Source organism: Carcharhinus amblyrhynchos, chromosome 8 (assembly GCF_965287045.1).
Source record: "Carcharhinus amblyrhynchos chromosome 8, sCarAmb.v2.hapA, whole genome shotgun sequence".
NCBI lineage: Eukaryota > Metazoa > Chordata > Chondrichthyes > Carcharhiniformes > Carcharhinidae > Carcharhinus > Carcharhinus amblyrhynchos.
The window spans coordinates 110,959,085-110,984,150 of NC_137331.1; the positions used below are offsets into that span (position 1 = coordinate 110,959,085).

The 25,066-nt window shown below is 45.0% G+C and overlaps 1 protein-coding gene across 8 annotated transcripts in view; it reads left to right on the top strand.

The window, feature by feature from the left end:
• LOC145346831 (receptor-type tyrosine-protein phosphatase mu) overlaps window positions 1-25,066 on the top strand; it is an 834,856-nt gene that overhangs the window by 773,105 nt on the left and 36,685 nt on the right. For all 8 annotated transcript variants that reach the window (XM_080194637.1, XM_080194638.1, XM_080194639.1 and 5 more), the window contains 3 exons: window positions 1,916-2,013; window positions 20,659-20,775; window positions 23,292-23,446. In XM_080194637.1, coding sequence (XP_080050763.1) covers window positions 1,916-2,013; window positions 20,659-20,775; window positions 23,292-23,446 — 370 coding nt within the window. The remainder of the gene's footprint in view (window positions 1-1,915; window positions 2,014-20,658; window positions 20,776-23,291; window positions 23,447-25,066) is intronic.

Consider the following 25,066-nt stretch of genomic DNA (forward strand, 5'->3'; position numbering starts at 1 on the left):
GTGGAGAGACTCTTCCCGCTCAGAAAGGACAGTAGGACTAGGGGGCACAGCCTCAGGATGGGGGGGAGGCGGTTTGGGGCGGAGTTGGGGAGGAACTTCTTCACTCAAAGGGTGGTGAATCTCTGGAATTCTCTGCCCGTTGAAGTGGTGGAGGCTGCCTCGCTAAATATTTTTAAGACGCGGGTTGATGGGTTTTTGATAAGCGAGGGGATTAAGGGTTATGGGGAGAGGGCGGGAATGTGGAACTGAGCCACGACAGATCAGCCATGATCTTATTGAATGGCGGGGCAGGCTTGAGGGGCTAGATGGCCTACTCCTGCTCCCATTTCTTATGTTCTTATGTTCTTAAAGAAGGATATACCTGCATTAATTGGAGTTTAGAAGAATGAGAAGTGATTTTATTGAAACATATAAGATTTTGAAGAAGGGGGAACATGATAGGGTAAACACTGAGAGGAACAAAGAACAACACAGCACAGGAAACAGGCCCTTCGGCCCAACGAGCCCGCGCCGCCATTTCAACATTGTGAGTCCCCCTCTCCACCCATGACCTTTGTCTGCGCTTATGGCACTCCACATTGGAAACCAGATTGAGGGGAGACTAATTTAGGGACAATTTGTTACACCAATCAGCCTAAGAGCACATCTTTGGGGTGTGGGAGGAAACCGGAGCACCCGGAGAAAACTCATGCAATCACGGGGAGAATGCGCTTGTGTCGAACTAGGGGCACAGTTTAACAATAAAGAGAATCCCATTTCAGATGGAAGAGGAAATTCTTCTCTCAGAGACTAGTTAGTCTTTGGCATTCCCTGCTCCAGAGAGTAATGGCAGCTGGGTCATTGACTGTAATCAGGACAGAGTTAGAAATATTTTAAATAAGGGCTAAGGGAGACGGGCAGGATAATAGAGTTGAGGTCAAGATCAGATCAGCACTAATCCTATTGAATGGTGGGGCAGGCCCAAGGGGCCAGTTGGCCTATTGCTTCTATTTCTTGTGTTCTAATCTTCTAATGTCTGCAGATGTTTCTGGTTAACGTGATAGTACGGTGGGGCAAATGAACATGGATGTCCATTTGATCAGACAAGATGAGGCTGATACAGCGTTAGCCGCACCCCCCCCTTCCACCACCCCCCCTTCCACCACCCCCCTTTCCACCACCACCCCCCACCTCCCCTTCCACCACCCCCCACCGCCCCCCCCCACCCCCACCAACAATGACAAGTGAATTGTGATCATTTGGCCAAAGTGCCAGGAACTAAGCTGAATGAACCTTCAAACCATAGCTCACCAACAGAATTGACACATTCAGGAGAGCAAGATCGAATAGGAACACCATCTTTCTGTTTTGGGGGGCTTGACTTTTATTTTTCAATGTGCTTTGGTGGTTTCGCTGGAGAAATTCTTACCCTTCAAAGTAAAAAGCAGTCAAGCAGATTCCTTCAATCCTGTGAGATTTACTACAACACAAAGGAAAATCTTGGTGTAAAAGAATGGGTGGGCTTTTCCAACCGTTCCTGCGAGTGGGATCATCCGGTCATGCTAATGGCGAGTGCCCGCCGCAAAGGGTACGATCCACAGGAAGCCCCCGTTGACAGAGGCAGGCCTGAAGCTCCCATCTCTCAGCAACGCTGGGCCACCTCTGCAGATGGGGGATGGGAAATACACAGAGAGCCCCGACCTGCCGTTAACTCAATTTTCTTCAAAGTCCAAAATTTAAAAAATAAATATATTGCTTAAAACAACCCTGTCACTTTCCTAATGAAAGCCTGATCCATTGAGAGCTTGGAACCTGACCAGGGTGTGGTGTTATTTGAGAGCGAAATGGATGTTTCGAGTGTTTTGCTGTCTCGATAGATTGGATTTTCTTTGTTGTTGTCATGTGGTAAAGTCTGGATTCCTTTATCTACACACAGGGCCAATGCAAGAGACCGTTTACGATTTTTGGAGGATGATCTGGCAAGAAAACACAGCCACCATCGTCATGGTGACAAATCTGGTGGAAGTTGGAAGGGTGAGTGTATCCCATGGAGAAACTAGTTTCTTCAAGAGGCTGGTTTTCCCTTTCAGCCTCACAGGGATCTAACTGAGCCAGTGTCGGGCACAATATTTTATTGCTGTTCCAATCTTGTTCCCATCTCTCCCACATGGTGTGGCTGCAGGAATATTAGTCACCTCTCGAGATCTTCAAGGAACTATTCTTCTTTCTTGAGCCTAAATCACGAGTGTTTGGCCACAGGGTTAATAGCCCTCTAGTTCTGGGCCACTTAGCTCTGAATATCCACATGTACAAGAGTCATTGGATAGGAAATTGGAGCAGCATTCCTGGCTGGTTACTTTCATCCTTCCTAACTGGGCACTCGAAAAAGGAAGTTTATATTTTTTTCATGATTGCCAAGTAGTGTACTGTAAGAAGTCTCACAACACCAGGCTCAAGTCCAACAGGTTTATCTGGAATCATGAGCTTTTGGAGTGCTGCTCCTTCATCAGGTGAGTCAAGGAGCAGCGCTCCAAAACCTTGTGATTCCAGATAAATCTGTTGGACTATAACCTGGTGTTGTGAGCGTTCTTACTGTGCCCTTCCCAGTCCAATGCCAGCATCTCCACATCATGGCCAAATAGGGTTAATGGAGGTGGAAGGCTTAGAACATACTTTTCAGGGCCAATTCATAATGTTTTGTTAAACAAGCTGCTAAATCTTAAACATTCACTCCTTCCACCACCAAAACACACTGTGTACCATCTACAAGCCATGATGTTGAGATGCCGGTGTTGGACTGGGGTGCGCACAGTAAGAAGTCTCACAGCACCAGGTTACAGTCCAACAGGTTGATTTGGAATCACAAGCTTTCGGAGCACTGGTCCTTCATCAGGTGAATCTTTAGCCTGGAGTTGTGAGACTTTTTACTGTGCCCATCTACAGGACGCACTGCATCAAGACTCCTTAACACAGGTCCTTCCAACCCCATGATCTCAAGTGCATGAGAACACTACCATTTACAAGTTCCTATCCAAGTCACTCACCACCCTGGCTTTGAACTATATCGCTATTCCTTCACTGTCACTGGGTCAAAATCCTGGAGCTCCCTCCCTAACAGCACAGTACATGTACCTACACCACATGGATCTCAGGGGTTCAAGAAGCAGCTCAACACTCCTTCCCCAAGGGCAATTAGGAATGGCCAATAAATGCTGCAATAGCCTACAGTGCAGATCAGGAAGGTATATCCACTGGCATCAGAGAAATAAACATATACATCCATTTAGTTATTTGATTACCTTATTAACTCTGCTACTGAAGATGGGCAGAGGTATTGTTTTCTGCCCTATTTGTTAGTCTGGTTATAAACAGTAAGGCCTAAATTTTTCTGGTCCCTGGATCATTGGAGACCAGACCTATGATGCCAGGTATATGCCAGGAGCCTAAGGAAGTCTTTGAATTAGTCAAAGGTTTCAGACAGTTTCAACTTACTCTACAGTTACTGTGGAAATGTTAGACAGAAAGATCCAAGTCAAACTCTTGGGTAATGGTAGAGTTTACCTCCACAGTCACTCGCACTAAAAGGCTGACTCCACCCGAACTCTGTGACTACCCCACCCTGACCCAACCCCATGACCCAACTCTGCTGTTTCTGCCTTCAAATAAGCCGTGAGAGGCTGTGAAATCTGCCCCGTGGAGCACAAACCCCAGAGGTGAGTCTGGTATTTTGCACAGAGCTGTTAGGGAGATGCCAATGAAAGGTGAAGGCGGCCAGAAGGTTGGGGTCTGGGTTAGACAGACCTTGGGGTAGGGATTGAAGAGGAGGACCAGATTTTTGGGGGGCATGGGGCACCTCTGCTTGGCACAGGGGTACTCCTAAAGGAGGTATGGCCCCTTCTTGACCAACATTAGCCCATCTAATGTGAGTTGCTGAGCTATTGGCCTTGCCTCTGTCTTTCCTTATCTAAAACTAGAGGGCATAGGTTTAATGTGAGAGGGGAGAAATACAAAAGGGTGTAGAGGGGCAATTTTTTCACACACAGTTGCTGAGCTATTGACAAGGCCAATAGCTCACATTGGATGGGCTATTGTTGGTCAAGAAGGGGCCATACTTTAGGAGTACCCCTAAATCTGGTCCTCCTCTTCAATCCCCACCCCAAGGTCTGTCTAACCAAAACCCCAACCTTCTGGCCCATGTAAAATAGTGATGGAGTCATAGAGTCATAGAGGATTACAGCATGGAAACAGGCCCTTCGACCCAACTTGTCAATGCCGCCTTTTTCTTAAACCCCTCAGCTAATCCCAGTTGCCCGCATTTGGCCCATATCCCTCTACACCCATCTTACCCATGTAACTGTCTAAATGCTTTTTAAAAGACAAAATTGTACCTGTCTCTACTACTACTTCTGGCATCTTGTTCCAGACACTCACCACCCTGTGTGTGGAAAAATTGCCCCTCTACACCCTTTTGTATCTCTCCCCTCTCACATTAGACCTATACCCTCTAGTTTTAGACCCCCCTACATTTGCGAAAAGACATCAAGTCCCAGTATCATCCTAGTAAATCTTTTTTGCATTATTTGTGGTTCAGTTATATCGTTTCTATAATAGTGTCCAGAACTGTACACAATATTCCAAGTGTGGCCTTACCAACATCTTGTACAACTTCAGCAAGACGTCCCAACTCCTGTATTCAATTGAGGTGGAATAAGGCCCATTAACTGGCCATTTTGCAACTAAGGTCTAAGGGATCATATCCTCCCTGCCCACCATAATATGGGAGACAGGTCAAAGGTGGGGAGGAAGGTGGTGGATAGGTCACCCTCTCTTTTACAAATGTCCCCACCTTCAAATACATAAAATGGCTCCAGAAAAAACTGACTAGTTTATGACAAAGATATGAATTCAGATCCTGGAATTTTTCAAAGGATCCTTTACCATTGGGACAGAAGGCAAACGGATTTTTTTGTTTAGAAAGTTGAGGATTCTTTTATTCAGAATGTTGTTGCTTATTCTAGAATGTTAGGAATTGTTTCAGCTGATGTGGTGGTATTGGTCAAAACATGCGCCGAGTTTTCAGAGCAGGTTGTTGGATGCAGTTTGACCTGAAGTCTCAGTAATTATTTTTTTCAGGCTTTGTAGCTACAGAATGTAGCTACGGAGCCTTTTAGGAAAAAGCTCTGGGCAGAGTTGAGTAATTGTAATAAAGCTGAGTTAGGCCAGTAAAAACAAGTTAACTCTTGCTTTTTCTTTTTGTTCGTATTTGCACAAAACACTTCAGTTAATTCAGAAAAAAAAAGTTTTTTAAACACACATCAGCTGGCTCATCAATCAAATCGCAACACTACCACGAAAACTAAACGGCGGGGGCCAGGGCAGTCCAAAAACAAGCAAAGCCATTCCCATTAAGAGCATACAGATTGTACCTGAGTTACCTCTCCTCTCCTCAGCTCCATCTGCATTCCCAAAGCAATTTTTAAACGTTATTAATGAAGCAATGCTCCAGCGCAAGATTCCGCAAGGTGGGCTGGCACCTGCTGCCAAAGATTCAGGACATTTCGGAGCCTGAGGCTGGGAGCCGGCTCAGCTGCTACTGCCTGTCACTTTCAAAACATGGCTCATAGATTCGGACGTGGCTTGTCTGTCCGCTATCAGCGAAAGGATTGCAGTCTGAGAGATTTCTCATCAACGGCTGCCTTGCACCAACCGCTACACCTCCCCCCCACCCCCTCCACCACGCGAGTCAATTCACGTGAAAGCTATGTTTCGGCTCTTTTCATCTAATGAACCCACACGAGATGCCACAAACCATTTATCTAACAGCATATCACACAGCCGTTCACATCTGCCCCACTTTGCGCTGGGACCGAAACCTCTGATGTGCTATTAACAAAGACCCATCTGCTGCCTCTGCCAGCACTCCTATTACTGTAAACTGTGAAACCTCAAGTGGCAATTTTGTCTAATGATTTTTCAATATGTTAAGCAGTAAAATATATTTAGTTTAATTGTCAGCTCATCAGTAGGCTGCTGTTTGTTCAGATATGTGAAATGGCATATTTCAGGTACCCTACAAAAGCTGCTACATTATGACCTAGTATGTTGTGACCAAGCCACATGGTGGCATTGTGGTTAGCACTGCTACCTCAGTTGACCCGGGTTCAATTCCCAGCTTGGGTCACTGTCTGTGCAGAGTCTGCACGTCCTCCCCATTCCTATGCGGGTTTCCTCCGGGTGCTGCGATTTCCTCTGAAAGATGTGTTGATTAGGTGAATTTTCCGTGCTAAATTCTCCCTCAGTGCACCCAAACAGGGGCCAGAGTGTGGCGACTAAGGGATTTTTATAGTAACTTCATTGCAATGTTTGCACAAGCCTGCTTGTGACACTAATAAATAAACTTTAAACTTGGAGCGGCACAGTGGTTAGTTCTGCTGCCTCACAGCGCTAGGGACCTAGATTCAATTCCTGGCTTGCATCACTGTCTGTATGGAGTTTACACATTCTCCCCATGTCTGCGTGGGTTTCCCCTGGGTGCTCCGGTTTCCTCCCACATTCTGAAAGACATGCTGGTTAGGTGCATTGATCCGAACAGGCGCCGGATTGTGGCGATTGGGGGGGGAGGGGGGGGTTTCACAGTAACTTCATTGCAGTGTTAATGTATGCCTGCTTGTAACACTAATAAATAAGCTTTATCAAGCCATCACTTTATACCCCAGGCCCATCGTAATCTGCGATACCAGTTCCCAACAATGTCTGATGGGAATTCATTTTCTGAGCATGTACAATTACTCCGGTTTATTTCCACACTGTATTTGTGTGTGATGATACTGACGTGACCATATCTCCAGTTTCCGTAGCTTTATTCCTTATCCAATGTCGAAATCATGGAACTTATTTCTGAATTGGATGTGCTACTTTTTTTACTTCGTTCATGAGATGTGGACGTCGCCGGCTGGAGCAGCATACATTGTCCATCCCTGAGGCCATTTAAGAGTCACTCATATTGCTCTGGGTCTGGAGTCACACGTGTTAATCCAGCAAGACAGATGCTTCAGTCACAAGCAATATAAGAACTAACCTCACAAAGTAAATCAAAGCAAAAGACTTTAGTAAAGAAACATCATTACACCAACACTTGGGCCACACCCTGGGCCACAAAAGCATCCTACAATTTCCATCTGCTTTCTATTCATACCGGGTGAGCTGCTCAGCTGACCACTATATCATTTTGCAGTTGATTACATTGTCACAACAGGTTACCATTGGTTATATTATAACAGATTCCAATGTTATCATTGGTTACATTATAACAGCATGTAGACCAGACCAAGTAAAGGCGACAGATTTTCCTTCCCTAAATTTCATTAGTGAACCAGAAGGATTATTAGAACTACGATTTCACAGTCATCAATAGACTTTTAATTCCAGGATTTTAAAAATTAAGTTCAAATTTCATCATCTGCCATGGTGGGATTCAAACTCGGGTCCCCAAAGCATTACCCCAGGTCTCTGGATTATTGGTCCAGTGACAATACCACTGCGCCATTGCCTCCCCTGGACCACTAATCCCACAAAGGCAGCATGGGGTCAATTTTCAAGAAACACCAAAACAGGGCAGAAATTTGCTGGAGTGTTGACCTGCCCACCTCTCGGTGCCAGTGTGAAGCCTGGGCCGTGTAGGATCTGTGCCCAGGAGGTGCCAGCTCTGAGTGGCAGAAGGATGGAAAGACTGAGGAAATTTCCTGGATCCAATGTCTGACCAAAGAATGGGTTTGAATTTGAGTCAGAAGAGGATAGGTAACCCCCCAGGCCTCTTTCCCCTGATTACTGACTGCCTTTAAACTCCTTTCAGCAAAGTGATGTGTGAGGATCTGAAAGATTCCTTAATGATCATTACTTTAGCGGTTTCCTTGATGTGAGTGATTCTATCACCGAGGGTCAAAGAAGGTGAGAAATGATTACACACCATAGTCACTCGCTTGACTCCATTCCTAATGCAATGATTATTCACTTCCTTTCATGGCCTCCACAGCATTGTAAATGTTCCCTTGTCCTTAAGCATTCCCAATCTCCTTTCAAAATAGCCATCACTGCCCCTGTTCCTAAAGAAGAACACACCCTGCACCCTCACTATGATACCATATCATCTCCAAGGTCTTTCCCCTCCATAATCTTTCATTGTTGTCCCTGACCTGTGCTTTTCTCTACCGCACCTTGAGTCAGGATTCCAGTTCCTCTAATTTGCAATACTGGCCTGAAGCAAAATGGTAAATGACATTTCCTGTGTGTGACCATGGTGGAATTTTTTTTATTCATTCATGGGATATAGGCATCGCTGGCTGGCCAACATTTATTGCTCACCTCTAGTGGCCTGAGGGCAGTTGAGAGTGAAGGACTGGTTAGGGACAGTCAGAGTGGCATTGTGAAAATCATGTCTCACAAATTTGATTGAGTTTTTTTGAAGGGGTAACCAAGAAGGTAGATGAGGGCAGTGCAGTTGATGTTGTCTACATGGACTTTAGCAAGGCTTTGACAAGGTACCACATGGTAGGTTTTGCACAAGGTTACATCTCATGGGATCCAGGGTGAGGTAGCTAAACGGATACAAAATTGACTTCTTAACAGAAGCCAGAAGATGGTTGTAGAGGGTCGTTTTTCAAACTGGAGGCCTGTGACCAGCAGTGTGCCTCAGGGATCAGTGCTCGGCCCACTGTTATTTGTCACTTATATTAATGATTTGGATGAGAATATAGGGGGTATGGTTAGTAAGTTTGCAGATAACACTAAGATTGGTGGCATAGTGGACAGTGAAGAAGGTTATCTCGGACTGCAATGGGATCTTGATCAATTGGGCCAGTGGGCAGACAAATTAATTTTGGTAAATGCAAGGTGATGTATTTTGGTAGATTGAACCAGGGCAGGACTTACTCAGTTAATGGTAGGGCATTGGGAAGAGTTACAGAACAAAAAGATCTAGGGGTACATGTTCATAGCTCCTTGAAATTGGAGACACAGGTGGACAGAGTGGTGAAGACGGCATTCAGCATGCTTGGTTTCATTGGTCGGAACGTTGAATACAGGAGTTGGATTGCCTTGGTGAAGTTGTACAAGACATTGATAAGGCCACACTTGGAATACTGTGTACAGTTCTGGTTACCCTATTATAGAAAGGATATTGTTAAACTAGAAAGAGTGCAGAAAAGATTTACTAGGATGCTGCCTGGACTTGATGGTTTGAATTATAAGGAGAGGCTGGATAAACTGGGACTTTTTCCTCTGGAGCATAGAAGGCTGAGGGTGATCTTATAGAGGTCTATAAAATAATGAGGGGCACAGATCAGCTTGATAGTCAATTTCCCAAAGGTAGGGGAGCCTAAAAATAGAGGGCATAGGTTTAAGGTGAGAGGGGAGAGGTACCAAAGTGTCCAGAGGGGCAATTTTTTCACACAGAGGGTGGTGAATGTCTGGAACAAGCTGCCAGAGTAGAGGTGGGTACAATTTTGTCCTTTAAAAAGCATTTAGACAGTTGCATGGTTATAGAAGGGTATAGGCCAAATGCGGGCAATTTGGATTAGCTTAGATGTTTTAAAGAAAGGGCAGCATGGACAAGTTGGGCCAAAGGGCCTGTTTCCATGCTGTAAACCTCTATGACTCTATGAGAGTCAACCACATTGCTATGGCTCTGGAGTCACATGTAGGCCAGACCGGGTAAGGACGGCAGATTTCCTTTCCTAAAGGACATTAGTGAACCAGATGGGTTCTTTTGACAATCGACAATGGTTCCATGGTCATCAGAAGATTCTTTAGTTCCAGATTTTTTTTATTGAATTCAAATTCCACCATCTGGAGGAATTTGAATCCAGGTCTTCAGAACATTCGCTGAGTTTCTGGATTAATAGTCTAATGGTAATATCACTAGGCCATCAGCTCCCCTGGATATAAATAGTGTTTTCTCATCATCCTTGACCTCTCTCTGATATAATCAATCACATCATCCCCCTCTGCTCACGTCTTTCAGTTCAATTGGATAACTCTTACTTGGTTCCATTTTTACTGATCAAAACATTCCCTGAGCATCTTTTGGACTGACTTCCCTTCCCTCAGTGTTAAACCCGGAATTTACCATGCATCCATTCGTGGTTGCTCCTCCTCTTCTCCATCGACATGTCGTCTACTGTCAATACTGTTCGTGGACACAGGGCATCATTTTAACCTAGTCCTCCTGCCTGGGTCGGATTCGCTGTTTTACTTCAGGCTCGAGTGGAATAATTTAGCTTAAAATTACCCACACGGAGTTAGTTCCTCAGGTATGCTGACACCTCTCTCCCTCTCTCTGTTACCCCTCTGATAACCTCCACCATACCATCAGACTGTTTGCCCAGCTTTCAGTCTTGGATAAACTATATTTCCTTCCAGCTAAACTTGGCTAATACCAAAACAATCAGCATTGATCCCTGCCCCTAATACCCTCCCTAAACACTATCTCAAACTGTTTGCAGCCTCAATGCCTTATTCAATTCTAAGTAAGCCTCCAACCACAGAACCTACTTCCCCCTCAGTAATATCTCTGGTACCTTAGCCCATTCTCCGGTAAATCTTCATTAAAGCTAGGTTGCCACTTCCAGAGTCGATCATATATATTTCATAATCTTCTGCTCAAAACTCTGCCATTCACATCCTGTGTTTCACTCCGTCCTGTTCTCTCATCACTGATGTAGCAGCTCTTGGCTCAGATGTAATATTGCAGTATCTATTTTTAAATCCCTCCAGCATCTTCCTTTTCCTTATTACAGTTCTGGAGTCCAGCAACCCTCTCCAAACTCCATTCCTTGAACTCTGTCGGGCACCCAGTGCCACAAGCTGGAATCTGGGGCAGAATCTTCTCAACTTAGAAGATCTTTAGACCTTGGGATCAGATGAGAATCTTGTCCAATTAGTGATGGTAGGCAGAGTCCGCGAGTAGGAGGGCCAATAGGAGCACCTAGCGCTGTGGGGTGTCTGGCATCCTCACCAGGAGAGGGTGGTGATGCTGATGTAGGAAGGTGAACAAGAGGACGTGTCAAGATGTAGACAAACTCTGAAGATCTTTTGAATTGCTAAAACTAAGCATGGCCACAGCTGTCAAACTAGCTGTTGTGAAGGGGCAACACTGTGGCCTTATTTCCAGCCCTCTGATCCCCACAGCTCCAGAGGTAGGGATTTAAAGGAGGCCTCACTGGCCTTTGGATCTACTGCCTGGAGGCTGTCAGGCTTCAGCTGCAGTGGGAGATGGTCACCAATTTTCCCACGATTGGACACTTAATTGATCTTAATTGGGTACTTGCCACTACCAGTCATATCCCACCTCTGTTTGATTTGATTTATTATTGTCACGTGCATTGGGATACCGTGAAAAGTATTGTTTCTTGTGTGCTATGCATACCCTCCATAGAGTACATAATGGAGAAGGAAAGGAGGGGGTGCTGAATGTAGTCTTGTAGTCATAGCAAGGGTATAAACAAAGGTCAACTTAATATAAAGTAGGTCCATTCAAAAGCAGAGCAGCAGGAAAGAAGCTGCTCTTGAGTCGGTTGGTGTGTGACCTCAGAGTTTTGTACCTTTTTCCTGACAGAAGAAGATGGGAGAGAGTATGTCTGGGGTGCTTGGGGTCTTTGATTATGTTGGCTGCTTTTCCAAGGCAGCTGGAAGTGTAGACGGAGTATCTGGAAAGGATGCTTTCAGTGGTGCATCTGTAAAAAGTGGTGAGAGTCCAGATAGCACACAGAATGCCTTCCCACCCCTGAAACCACCTCCGTATGAGTGATAAAATTCTGCCCTCTGTGTCAAAATGCAAGCAGGTAGCAAAGCCTTGCTTTTAGCACCAAATCTCCAATCAGAAAAACAAGACAGGCCCACAAAGCAAATGCGCCATCTGTAATTTAAGAACATAAGAAATAGGAGCAGGAGTAGGCCATCTAGCCCTTCGAGCCTGCCCCACCATTCAATAAGATCATGGCTGATCTGTCGTGGCTCAGTTCCACATTCCCGCCCTCTCCCCATAACCCTTAATCCCCTCGCTTATCAAAAACCCATGGATTCCGGGGAAGTGCCGGAAGATTGGAAAACGGCTAATGTTACGCCGTTGTTTAAGAAGGGTGCCAGGCAAAAGGCGGGGAATTATAGGCCGGTTAGTTTAACGTCTGTGGTAGGTAAAATGTTAGAATCCGTCATTAAGGAGGAAATTGCGAGGCATCTTGAAGGGAATTGCTTGATAGGGCGGACGCAGCACGGTTTCATTAAAGGGAAGTCGTGTCTGACAAATTTACTGGAGTTCTATGAGGATGTGTCTAGGGCAGTGGATAGAGGAGAGCCGGTGGATGTGGTCTTTCTGGATTTTCAGAAGGCGTTTGACAAGGTACCTCACAAGAGGTTATTGCAGAAGGTCAGGGGACATGGAGTTGGGGGTAGGGTGTTAGCGTGGATAGAGGATTGGTTGTCAAATAGGAGGCAGAGAGTGGGGGTCAACGGGTGCTATTCGGATTGGCGGTTGGTGACTAGTGGGGTGCCCCAGGGGTCGGTGCTGGGGCCTCAGCTATTTACCATTTATATAGATGATCTGGAGGAGGGAACCGAGTGCAGGGTGTCGAAATTTGCTGATGACACCAAGATTGGGGGAAAGGCAAATTGTGCGGAGGGTGTGGAGAGTCTGCAGAAGGATCTAGATAGGCTGGGCGAATGGGCCAGGAAATGGCAAATGGAATTTAATGTTGGCAAGTGTGAGGTGGTCCACTTTGGTAGGAAGAATGGTAGGAAGGACTATTACTTACGGGGCGAAAAACTGCAGCAGGCGACGGTGCAGAGGGACCTCGGGGTCCTTGTGCATGAGTCGCAAAAACCCAGCTTGCAGGTGCAGCAGGTGGTCAGGAAGGCGAATGGGATGCTGGCCTTCATAGCGAAGGGGATTGAATATAAAAGTAGGGAGGTCTTGCTGCAGCTGTATAGGGCATTGGTGAGGCCGCAGCTGGAGTACTGTGTGCAGTTTTGGGCGCCGCACCTGCGCAAGGATATTTTGGCCCTGGAGGGAGTGCAGAGGAGGTTTACTAGGCTGATACCGGAGTTGAGGGGATTGAGCTATGAGGAGAGGTTGAATAAACTAGGCTTGTACTCGTTAGAGTTTAGAAGAATGAGGGGAGATCTCATTGAGACGTATAAGATGATGAATGGGATGGATAGGATAGAGGTGGAGAGACTCTTCCCGCTCAAAAAAGACAGTAGGACTAGGGGGCACAGCCTCAAGATAAAGGGGAGGCGGTTTAGAACGGAGTTGAGGAGGAACTTCTTCACTCAAAGGGTGGTGAATCTCTGGAATTCTCTGCCCGTTGAAGTGGTGGAGGCTGCCTCGCTAAATATTTTTAAGAAGCGGGTTGATGGGTTCTTGATAAGAGAGGGGATTAAGGGTTATGGGGAGAGGGCGGGAAAGTGGAACTGAGCCACAACAGATCAGCCATGATCTTATTGAATGGCGGGGCAGGCTCGAAGGGCTAGATGGCCTACTCCTGCTCCTATTTCTTATGTTCTTATGTTCTTAAAAATATTCAGCGAGGTAGCCTCCACCACTTCAACGGGCAGAGAATTCCAGAGATTCACCACCCTTTGAGTGAAGAAGTTCCTCCTCAACTCCGTTCTAAACCGCCCCCCCTTTATCTTGAGGCTGTGCCCCCTAGTCCTACTGTCCTTTCTGAGCAGGAAGAGTCTTTCCACCTCTATCCTATCCATCCCATTCATCATCTTATACGTCTCAATGAGATCTCCCCTCATTCTTCTAAACTCTAACGAGTACAAGCCTAGTTTATTCAGCCTCTTCTCATAGCTCAACCCCCTCAACTCCGGATGTAATTTGAGAGGTGTCGCACTGCTACCAACACAATGGATCGGATTTTATGAGCGAGATCAGAAATTCCTGCCTGAAGTCAAAGGACATTTCCGTTGTCCTCCCCTGGGTGCTCCGATTCCATGGTGGGTGGGGCAGTAGAATTCTAGAGAATAAGAGTCCAGTCCGTGGGGATAGTGGGAGACGCTGTTGTCCCACCAACCCAGCCTTTCTGACAGCCTCTTGTTATCACGATGACATTGAGAAGTATTTGAAAGCTGAATTCTCTTTGTTTTTTGAAGGAAGCCCATCGGTCGATAGAAATTAATCTTGTACAGTGGAGTCAAATTCCATACGTCCCACCAGATTTCAAGCTGCAGGGAGCTCATCAGTATTTTTCTTTCAATAGATTGATAAGAGCCAGGAGGGAAAATCCAAAATGAGTAATTATCTGGGTGTTGTGATGAACGCAGCGCTGAAGGCTCACTCATTAGTTTATAGTGTATACTTCATGGTGGTGTTTGTTTAGCATCAAATCTATCAAAATTGTAGGAATCTTTGACAATACATGGGCCTTGAAATCATGGGTATCAGTGAAAAAACTGTATTTGCAGTGACTTTGTCAGCAATTTTACTCAAAGAAGATTGATCTGAGGCAAAAGAAGGCCATTCAGTCCATCATGTCTGCACTAGATCTCCAAGCGAGCATCATGACTTAGTGTCATTCCCTGCCTTTTCCCTGTACCTCTGCACAATGTTATACTCAATTAATCATCTAATGCTCCCTCGATATCTCCATTCAACCTGTCTCCATCACATAATGCCGAACCACTGATAAACTATTTTCTCGCATCATATTTGCTCCTTTTGCAAATCACTTTAAATCTGTTCCCTCTTTTTCTTGATCATTTTAAGAGCAGGAACAGTTTCTCCCTATCTACTATGTCCAGCCTCCTCATGATTTTGAACATCTCTATCAAATCTCCTTAGCCTTCTTCAGTCCAAGGAGAATGGTCCCAACCTCTCCAATCTATTCTCATAACTCAGATTTCTTATCCTTGGAACCATTCTTCTAACTCTCTTCTGTGCTCATTCCACTGCATTCATATCCTGGGTTCGATTCCCAGCTTGAGTCACTGTCTGTGTGGAGTTATTCTGTAAGTTGAGTTTGTGTCTTTATATGCCCTGTTTGTGAACTGAAATCCCACTCACCTGATGAAGGAGCAGCACTCCGAAAGCTAGTGGCTTGTGCTACCAAATAAACCTGTTGGACTTTAACCTGGTGTTGTGAGACTTCTTACAATAAATGCTGGCCAACCAACGACGCTCATGTCCCATGAATGAATTAAAAACAAAATCCCCCACCTTCTTTTCACTTGGACTGTCCCATTACGCAACTGTTACATTACAGAGAAAAATGCCACTGAGTTTCTTTCTGTTGTAAGCAAGGTCAGCCTTGTGATGAGCAAAATTATTCCTGACTTCTACAGTGTTTTTTCCTTGTGTATAGAACAGAGAAATGCTTACTTGATAATCTATGCATTTTCTGAAAAGGTTGGGTGAGGGAGTTACAGTAGATGGCTCCAATTGAAAAGCTAACGCAGGCACTGACACAATAGTTAAATTGCCTCTTTCTGCGTTGTAATTTCTATGCTTTCCCGACAGATTTAAAAACATCAGCCTGTCTTTCTTTCCAAAGCTCTTTCCACTTGTTTCACCTCTCCACCGTATGCTGGGGTTTCTTTATTGTTCGGTTCAAGCAGATTCCTTTTCACCTGGAGTGCGTTGTATCTTTTTGTGCGTGTGTGTGTGTGTGTGTGCAGATTTTTAAATCAGAAAGATTGTTGTTTTTTTTTGACTGAAGTATCACCTAATTCCGAATGTACAATTATCAGCGCCCCGAACTGAACAGTGATTGATGGACAAATAGCCCAATTATGGAGCGCGGTAATGAGAAGCGGCAGAGAAAGTGGCCACTCTTTGGCAGGAGAGAGAGCAGAGCGGGAGCAAAGTCATTTAAGAACCATCAGAGAGCAAGGGTTTTCATTTTGTATTTTCATGGCCGTAATTTGTTTAAAAATCAAAAGGCAATCAGCTAATTAATGAAGTCGACTGATTGGCTGATTCAGTGCAAGCTGCCTTCTAATGGCACATTAATGAAACCTTTTGTGGTAATCAATATGCTGAAGGCAGTTTGTTGCTATGAAGTGGCAGCAGCTTGGTGAAGAGTTTGTTGATAGTGTTGCTGGAAGCAGAATGTCAGCTGGCTTTAGCAAAGGGAAGTGCGGCAAATTGTGATTTTAAACCTTGCCTGCAATGAAGGGAGGCAACTTATCAGGCTTTCTCAGTCACTGTTTATTGTTCTGCAGGGATCAATTAGCACCCGTTTGCGGTACTCTGAGAGTTTAAGAGGTGCTGCTTTTCTCCTATCTTGTTTTGACAGCTGAGCTAACTCATGGGCCAATCTGCTGGACTTTACACCACAACTCAGCCATTGCCCATCCCTTCTTTTTATTTGTCCATGGGATGTGAGCATCACTGGCTGGGACAACATTTATTGCCCATCCTTCAGAGTATTTAAGTGTCAATCGCATTGCTGTGGCCCTGGAGTCACATGTAGGTCAGACTAGGTAAGGATGGCAGATTTCTTTTCCTAAAGGACATTAGTGAACGAGATGGGTTTTTCCTGACATTGTTTTAACATAGAACACTACAGCACAAACAGGCCCTTCGCCCCACAAGTTGTGCTGATCATGTCCCTACCTACCAGGCCTATCTATAACCCTCAATCCCATTAAATCCCATTATTTCATGGTGGTCATTAGACATTTAACTCCAGATTCTTATTGAATTCAAGTTTCACTATCTGCCATGGTGGGATTCGAACCTGGGTCCCTAGAGCATTACCCTGGTCTCTGGATTATTAGTCCAACAACAATACCACTATGCCACTGCCTCCTTTGAGAAGGTTGCGAAGAGTCGTCTTCTTCAACCGCTGCAGTCCATATGATGTAGATACACCCACAGTGCTGTTACGGAGGGAGTTTCAGGATTTTTACCCCAGCAACAGTGAAGGAATGGCGATATATTTCCAAGACTGTTACGAATGCTTCAGCCGTGTCGTTTGCACTAATGTGCTGGTCTCCCCCATCATTGAGGATGGGGATGTTTCTGGAATCTCTGCTTCCAGTGTCTTGTTAACTGTCCACCACCATTCGCAACTGGATGTGGCAGGACAACAGAGATTAGATCTGATCTGTAGGTTGTGGAATCGCATCGTTGCTTTTGCTGTTTGGTAGGCAGTAGTCCTGTGTTGTAGCTTCACCAGGTTGACATCTCATTTTTTGCATGTTCACTAGGCTGATACCAGAGATGAGGGGGTTGGACTATGAAGAGAGACTAAATATACTGGGTCTGTATTCGTTGGAGTTTAGAAGGCTGAGGGGGTATCTTATAGAGGCGTATAAGATAATGAAGGGGATGGATAGGGTAGAGGTAGAGAGATTCTTCCCACACGTCATTAGTGTGCGCTTAAACTGGACCAGATGTTGGGCAACACGACAGCTCAGTGACTATCACTGTTTGCTGTGCAGACACATGGATTTGGGCCAGTGTCTGTGGGAGTTTGCGCATTCTCCCCGTGCTTGAGTGGGTTTTCTCCGGGTGCTCCGGTTTCCTCCCACACCCCAAAGATGTGCTATTAGGCTGATTGGAGGTAATAAATTGTCCCTAAATTAGTTTTCCCTCAATGTGGAATGCCATAATCATAGATAAGGGTCATGGGTGGAGGGGGGACTGGTAATGTTAAAATGGCGGCGTGGGCTCGTTGGGCCGAAGGGCCTGTTTCCCGGGCTGTTTTTGTTCTTTGTCCTTTGTTAGAAAGGATAGCAGGACTAGAGGACACAGCCTCAAGATAAAGGGGGGCAGTTTAGATCAGAGTTGAGGAGGAACTTCTTCACTCAAAGGGTGGTGAATCTCTGGAATTCTCTGCCCGTTGAAGTGGTGGAGGCTGCCTCGCTAAATATTTTTAAGTCACGGGTAGATAGGTTTTTGACAGACAAGGGAATTAAGGGTTATGGAGAGAAAGTGGGAAAGTGGAACTGATCCACTTCAGATCAGCCATGATCTTATTGAATGGCGGGGCAGGCCCGAAGGTCTAGATGGCCTACTCCTGCTCCTATTTCTTATGTTCTTATGTTCCTGGAGGTGCTACTGGCATGTGCCACCCTTCATTGAACCAGGGTTGATCGTCTGGCTTAGTGGAAATGATAGAGTGGGGGATATGCTGGGTCAGGAGGTTACAGATTGCGGTTGAGTACAATTCTGCTGCTGCTGATGGCCCACAGCACCTCATGGATGTTCAGTCTTGAGTTGCTAGCTCATTTCAAAATCTATCAGTGGGCATGGTGGTAGTACCACACAACACAATGGAGGTTATCCTCAATGTGAACATGGGATACCGTCTCCACAAGGACTGTGCAGTGATCATCCTACCAAGGCTGTCATGGACAGATACAGACAGGATGTGAGGAAGTGATCAAGTGTGCTTTTCCCTCTCGTTGGTTCTCTCACCACCTGTCACAGTCCCAGTCTGAAGTCTCACAACACCAGGTTAGAGTCCAACCAGTTTAGGACCTAACCTGGGCTCTAAATTGGACTTCAACCTGGTGTTGTGAGACTTCTTACTGTGTTTACCCCAGTCCAACGCCGGCATCTCCACATCATGTCAGTCCCAGTCCAGCAAATATGTCCTTTTGGACCAGTCAGCACGCTCTGTGATGGTGCCACCGAACCATTCTTGGTGATAGACATTGAAGTTCCCCACCCAGAGTACATTCTGCTTTGCCCTAACCACCCTCAGTACCTCCTTCAAGTGGTGTTCAATATGGAGGAGCACTGATTCAGCATCTGAGAAGGGGGCAGCAGTGGTTATCAGCAGGAGGTCTCCTTGTCCGTGTCTGACTTGCTGCCATGAGACGTCATGGAGTCCAGAGTCAATGTTGAGGCTTCCCAGGGTAACTCACAATTGATTGTATATCACTGTGTCCCCACCTCTGTTGTTTCTGATCTGTCAATGGACAAACATAAGGATGTGGATTGTGGTGATTACCAGACCAACGCAAATCACCAATGGCTGAATATCCATCCAGGAGAAGCTGACGGGACATGAGGGTCAACAGAGTTACAGTCAACCTACCCTACTGAGCCAACCATGACATCTTTTATTCTGTTATGGCCAGGTTGCTTTTGAACCTACTTTGTGCATTGACCTTCTACATGAGAAAGATTACTCTTCACTTGCTACCTAATCCAATAGGGAACAAGGCACCAGGATGCCAATAGAGAGCATTTTGTGAGGAGATTGATGTAGGAGCTTAATGACTCAGTTGGTGCCCGAAATGTAGGCAAGACAAAATAGAGATGGGTTCTTTTAAAAACACAATGTTGATGATATCTCACCAAGCTTGAGGGGTTTAGCAGAAACTTTTATGTATTGCTGTAATAGGCACAGCTTTTCAGTAAAATACAGTTTGACTTATTGCAGTGCTGAAATGAAAACCCTCTTAATCTTAAAATAAAATCATGAATTAAAAGCATACCTTTTTCTAATAGGGTTCATCTGGTCCTGAGAAAACAATTTAGAATTGAATACATTTCTCCTCACAGCTCAAGAGGGTGTACATGTTTGCTTTGCTGAGATTCCACATCACAGGCTGATTCTTGGGATGGCAGGTCTGTCATATGAGGAGAGACTAAGTCAGTTAGGATTATATTCACTGGAATTTAGAAGACTGAGAGGGGATCTCATAGAGACTTATAAAATTCTAACAGGGATAGACAGGGTAGATTCAGAAAGAATGTTCCCGATAGTGGGCGAGTCCCGAACTAGGGGTCATAGCTTGAGGAGAAAGAGTAAATCTTTTAGAACTGAGGTGAGGAGAAATGTCTTCACCCAAAGGGTGGTGATTGTGTGGAATTCACTACCACAGAATGTAGTTGAGGCTAAAACATTGTCTGATTTTTAAGAAGAAATTGGGGCTAAAGGGATCAAGGGATATGGGAGGAAGTGGGGATCAAGATATTGAATTCAACGATTAATGATGATCAAGATGAATGATAGAGCAGGCTTGAAGAGCCAAGTGGCCTACCCCTGCTTCTAATTTCTATGTTTACTCTTGCATAAGGAACAACATGGTATAAGAAAAGAAACCAGTTCCAGTATAATGTGGTACTGGGACAGGTTACAGGTTCAATGTGAAAAACTGAAAATGCCATCGATTGAAATCTCCGTGAACAGTCAATGTCCAGATCATTCAGGATGTGTGAAAAGCACCCGGAATGCGACTGTATAGGTCACCGTTTCCGTATGAATAGCACCAGGATTCTGCAAATTAGCCAGAGGATGGATTTTCAATTCAGGTGCAATTCATAAATTCTCTACAAAATCTTCGACTGTTGTCTTTGTGGAAAATTTGCAGGACAAGTCTGCAATTTCACAAATCTGAAAAAAGGCTTAGAGGCTAGCAGCTTAAACCAGTCAGGAGATAAAGTTCTGCCACAGTGGAAAAAAAATCCAAAGGAGCTTGCCAAAGTAATAGATAAACTCATCTCCTAAAGCTGTACCTCTACTAATAAAGGAAGCTAAAGCAGTGACAACGTTCTCTAACATTATCCCTGGGCGTTTTTTTTTAATTTCTGGAGATAAATTGACTTTTTTTATCTGCATAGACTTCAGCCGTTTTAAATAAATGTTTTAATACTGAACTATGAAAGAAGAAGAAAAAAATCGTATAATTGTTGTTTATCTCAATATTGCTCTGTGCCAACAGGTAAAGTGCTGCAAGTATTGGCCTGATGACACTGAAATCTATGGTGACATTAAAGTAACTCCCATTGAGACAGAACTGTTGGCTGAATATGTGATAAGAACATTTGCAGTTGAGAAGGTAAGCCTTTTTAACGTCCAGAATTGTAATTCAAGGACTCTTATCAATTTCAAACTGGTGGCTATCTGACGGTGGTGAAATGGTCACAGACTTGAACCTATTTTATCCACCCTTAGAAACATAGAACATTACAGCACAGTACAGGCCCTTCGGCCCTCTATGTCCAATCCCAAGATCAAGTTTTCCCCTCCCTATCATTCTGGTGTGCTCCATGTGCCTATCCAATAACCGCTTGAAAGTTCCTAAAGTGTCCAACTCCACTATCACAGCAGGCAGTCTATTCCACCCCCCAACCACTCTCTGAGTAAAGAATCTACCTCAGACATCCCTCCTGTCCACAATGAATCTTATAGTTATGCCCCTTGGTAACAGCTACATCCACCCAAGGGAATAGTCTCTGCACGTTCACTCCATCAATCCGCTCATCATCTTATAAACCTCTATTAAGTAGCCTTTCATCCTCCTCCACTCCAAAGAGAAAAGCCCCAGCTCCCTCAACCTTTCCTCATAAGACATACCCTCCAAACCAGACAGCATCCTGGTAAATCTCCTCTGCACTCTCTCCAACGCTTCCACGTCCTTCTTATAATGAGGTAACCAGAACTGAACACAATATTCCAAATGTGGTCTCAGCAACGTTCGGTATAGCTGCATACCTTGTTCTGTCTGAGTGTACGTCTGAAGCATTGTGTTTGGGCATCCCCATTGTATCTAAGCAAGGGTTTGAAAATGACATGACAATTTGAATGTTTAGTGGATTGCTCTTTTTCACTGTGTCGACCTGAGTGGGTGTTGAATGTGCATTACATAAGAATAAGGAGCAAATGGGGTGGCAGGTTGGCACAGTGGTTAGCATTGCTGCCTCACAGTGCCAGGGACCTGGGTTCAATTCCAGCCTCGGGTCACTTGTCCGTGTGGAGTTTGCATATTCTCCCCGTGTTTGCATGGGTTTCCTCAGGGTGCTCCGGTTTCTTCCACAGCCCAAAGATGTGCGGGTTAGGTGGATTGGCCATGCTAAATTGACCCTAATACAGTATGAAGTCTCATAACACCAGGTTAAAGTCCAACAGGTTTATTTGATAGTAAACCCACAAGCTTTCAGGGTTTGCCCCTGCGTCAGGTGAGTGGAGAGTTCTGGGATTAGCTAGGATAAATGTTTGGGGCTATGCGAATTGCGCCTGAGTGGGATTGTGGTCGGTAGAGACTTGATGGGCCAAATGGCCTCCTTCTGTACTGTAGGGATTCTATGATTCTGTGAAAAGTAGGCAAATTCAGCCCTTCGAGCCTGCTCCACATTGTTGATTGTCAGAGTAGTGTTTGAATCTTTAGCGCCTTATGTGAGTTACTACTTGCCACACATAAATTTGTGGCTTGCAAGCGCAAATTTAGCTCCTTCTCACAGAGCATGGATTTTCAGAAAGTGGAGCCTTAGAAGCACAAAGCGAGGTTACTACATCTAGGTGGTTGCACCTGGAGTGAATTCCAATTTCAATCCTCTTATCTCAACGTGAATTCTTAGTATCTCTGCGTGAGTTCTCCCCACCTGAGCGCAAATCCCTGTTATCACCATATGAGTTCCTGGTGTATCGGTTTAAGAGCTTTCCAGCAGCAAATGAGTTCCTGCTATCTTAACTCTCTTATCTCAGTGTGAACTCCTATCTTGCAAATTTTACATTTCTCAAATCGGGAACTAATTATAATTTGACTTTATTCTGAAAAGTAACTTTTAAAATGATGTGAAATTTGCATGTGAATAGTAAAGGCAGTTCATCTTTACCTGCTACAGTTGTGTTTCACTTTATCATTACTTCTCATCGGAGACAAAGTAGAAAGGGTCGAGAGTTTTCAAGTTTTTAGGTGTCCAGATCACCAACAACCTGTCCTGGTTCTCCACGCCGACACTATAGTTAAGAAAGCCCACTTTCTGAGAAGACTAAGGAAATTTGGCATGTCAGCTACGACTCCACCACCTTTTACAGACGCACCATCGAAAGCATTCTTTCTGGTTGTATCACGGGTTGGTATGGCTCCTGCTCTGCCCAAGACCTCAATGAGTTACAAAAGGTCGTGAATGTAGCCCAATCCATCACACAAACCAGTCTCCCATCCATTGACTCTGTCTACACTTCCTGCTGCCTCGGCAAAACAGCCAGCACAATTAAGGACCCCACGCACCCCGGACATTCTCTCTTCCACCTTCTTCCGTTGGGAAAAAGATACAAAAGTCTGGGGTCACGTACCAACCGACTCAAGAGCAGCTTCTTTCCTGCTGCTGTCAGACTTTTGAATGGACTTACCTTGCATTAAGTTGACCTTGCTCTACACCCTAGCTATGACTGTAACACTACATTCTGAACTCTCTTCTCTTCTCTATGAATGGTATGCTTTGTTTGCATAGTGTACGGGAAACAGTACTTTTCACTGTATACTGATACATGTGACAATAATAAAACAAATCAAATCTGTAATTATGTGGTTTTGAAAAAGACATATGCAATTTGTTCACCTTCTAACAGAGAGGCGCACATGAGATCCGAGAGATCAGACAGCTCCACTTCACTGGATGGCCAGACCATGGTGTTCCGTACCATGCTACAGGGCTGCTGGGCTTTGTACGGCGGGTAAAGACAAAGAATCCGGCAGGTGCTGGGCCTATAGTTGTACACTGCAGGTAGGTGAAGCCTCTTTCATAGCAACATAGGGCACATGAGTTAGTCCTTCAGCCTGTTCTATTGTCCGGTGACTGATCTGGGGGTGGCACACTATTTAACACTGCCGCCTCACAAATCCAGGGACCCGGGTTCGATTCCCGGTTTGGGTTACTGTCTGTATGGAGTTTGCACATTCTCCCTCTGCCTGCGTGGTCTTCCTCCAGGTGCTCCAGTTTCCTCCCACAGTCCAAAGATATGCAGGTTAAGTGAATTGGCCATGTTAAATTCTCCCTCAGTGTACCCAAACAGGTACCGGAGTATGACGACTGGAGGATTTTCGTATTAACTTCATTACAGTGAGAATGTAAGCCTACTTGTGACATAAGAACATAAGAACATAAGAAATAGGAGCAGGAGTAGGCCATCTAGCCCTTCGAGCCTGCCCCACCATTCAATAAGATCATGGCTGATCTGTCGTGGCTCAGTTCCACATTCCCGCCCTCTCCCCATAACCCTTAATCCCCTCTCTTATCAAAAACTCATCAACCCGCGTCTTAAAAATATTTAGCGAGGTAGCCTCCACCATTTCAACGGGCAGAGAATTCCAGAGATTCACCACCCTTTGAGTGAAGAAGTTCCTCCTCAACTCCGTTCTAAACCGCCCCCCCCTTTATCTTGAGGGTGTGCCCCCTAGTCCTACTGTCCTTTCTGAGCGGGAAGAGTCTCTCCACCTCTATCCTATCCATCCCATTCATCATCTTATACGTCTCAATGAGATCTCCCCTCATTCTTCTAAACTCTAACGAGTACAAGCCTAGTTTATTCAGCCTCTCCTCATAGCTCAACCCCCTCAACTCCGGCATCAGCCTAGTAAACCTCCTCTGCACTCCCTCCAAGGCCAAAATATCCTTGCGTAAGTACGGCGCCCAAAACTGCACACAGTACTCCAGCTGCGGTCTCACCAATGCCCTATACAGCCGCTAAGTAAACTTTCTTTTCTTTCTGATTTGTATTTCAGTTCAATTTACCTGCCTTGGTTCCATGTTGTTACAGTTATCAGGTTTTTTAAGCTTGGAACTGTATTTATAATTTAAGGTCAATTGATGGATATCATGTGATCTGTTCTGAAGTCTCCTGACAGTAAACCTGGATGGTTTGGTTACTGAAGATCAATGCAAGGCTTATATTGTGTTTCTGAGAAGAAGGTGCAAGGTATTTACACCTTGTGAATAAAAGGAGCCAATGGCAGCCGCCCTTGTGTTAAAAGTGGAGACTGTGAGTCTCCAAAGTTCTGGAAAGGTGTTGGGAATGTCAGCTTGTAAACAATTATGCTTTAATCTGTGGTTTGATCTCTCAAAAATATCTAATTAGTATGCCTACCTAGTTACAAGGCCCATTTGATTCACCTTGCCCTGGCAGTGGGAGCCATTATAAAGATCAAGTTACAGGCTTTCCTAGAATATGGCTGAATATCACAGACAGTGTAATTAGTTTGGATCTGGGAGAGAGAGAGCTGCTGCAAACCAGAAAAGACTTGTATGGTTCACCATGCAGGAATATGGGTGGGAGGTCGCATTTAGCTTGGGCTAGAGGAAGAATCACAAGAAAAGTGAAACCCAACTGTTCTAAGACATTTTGTG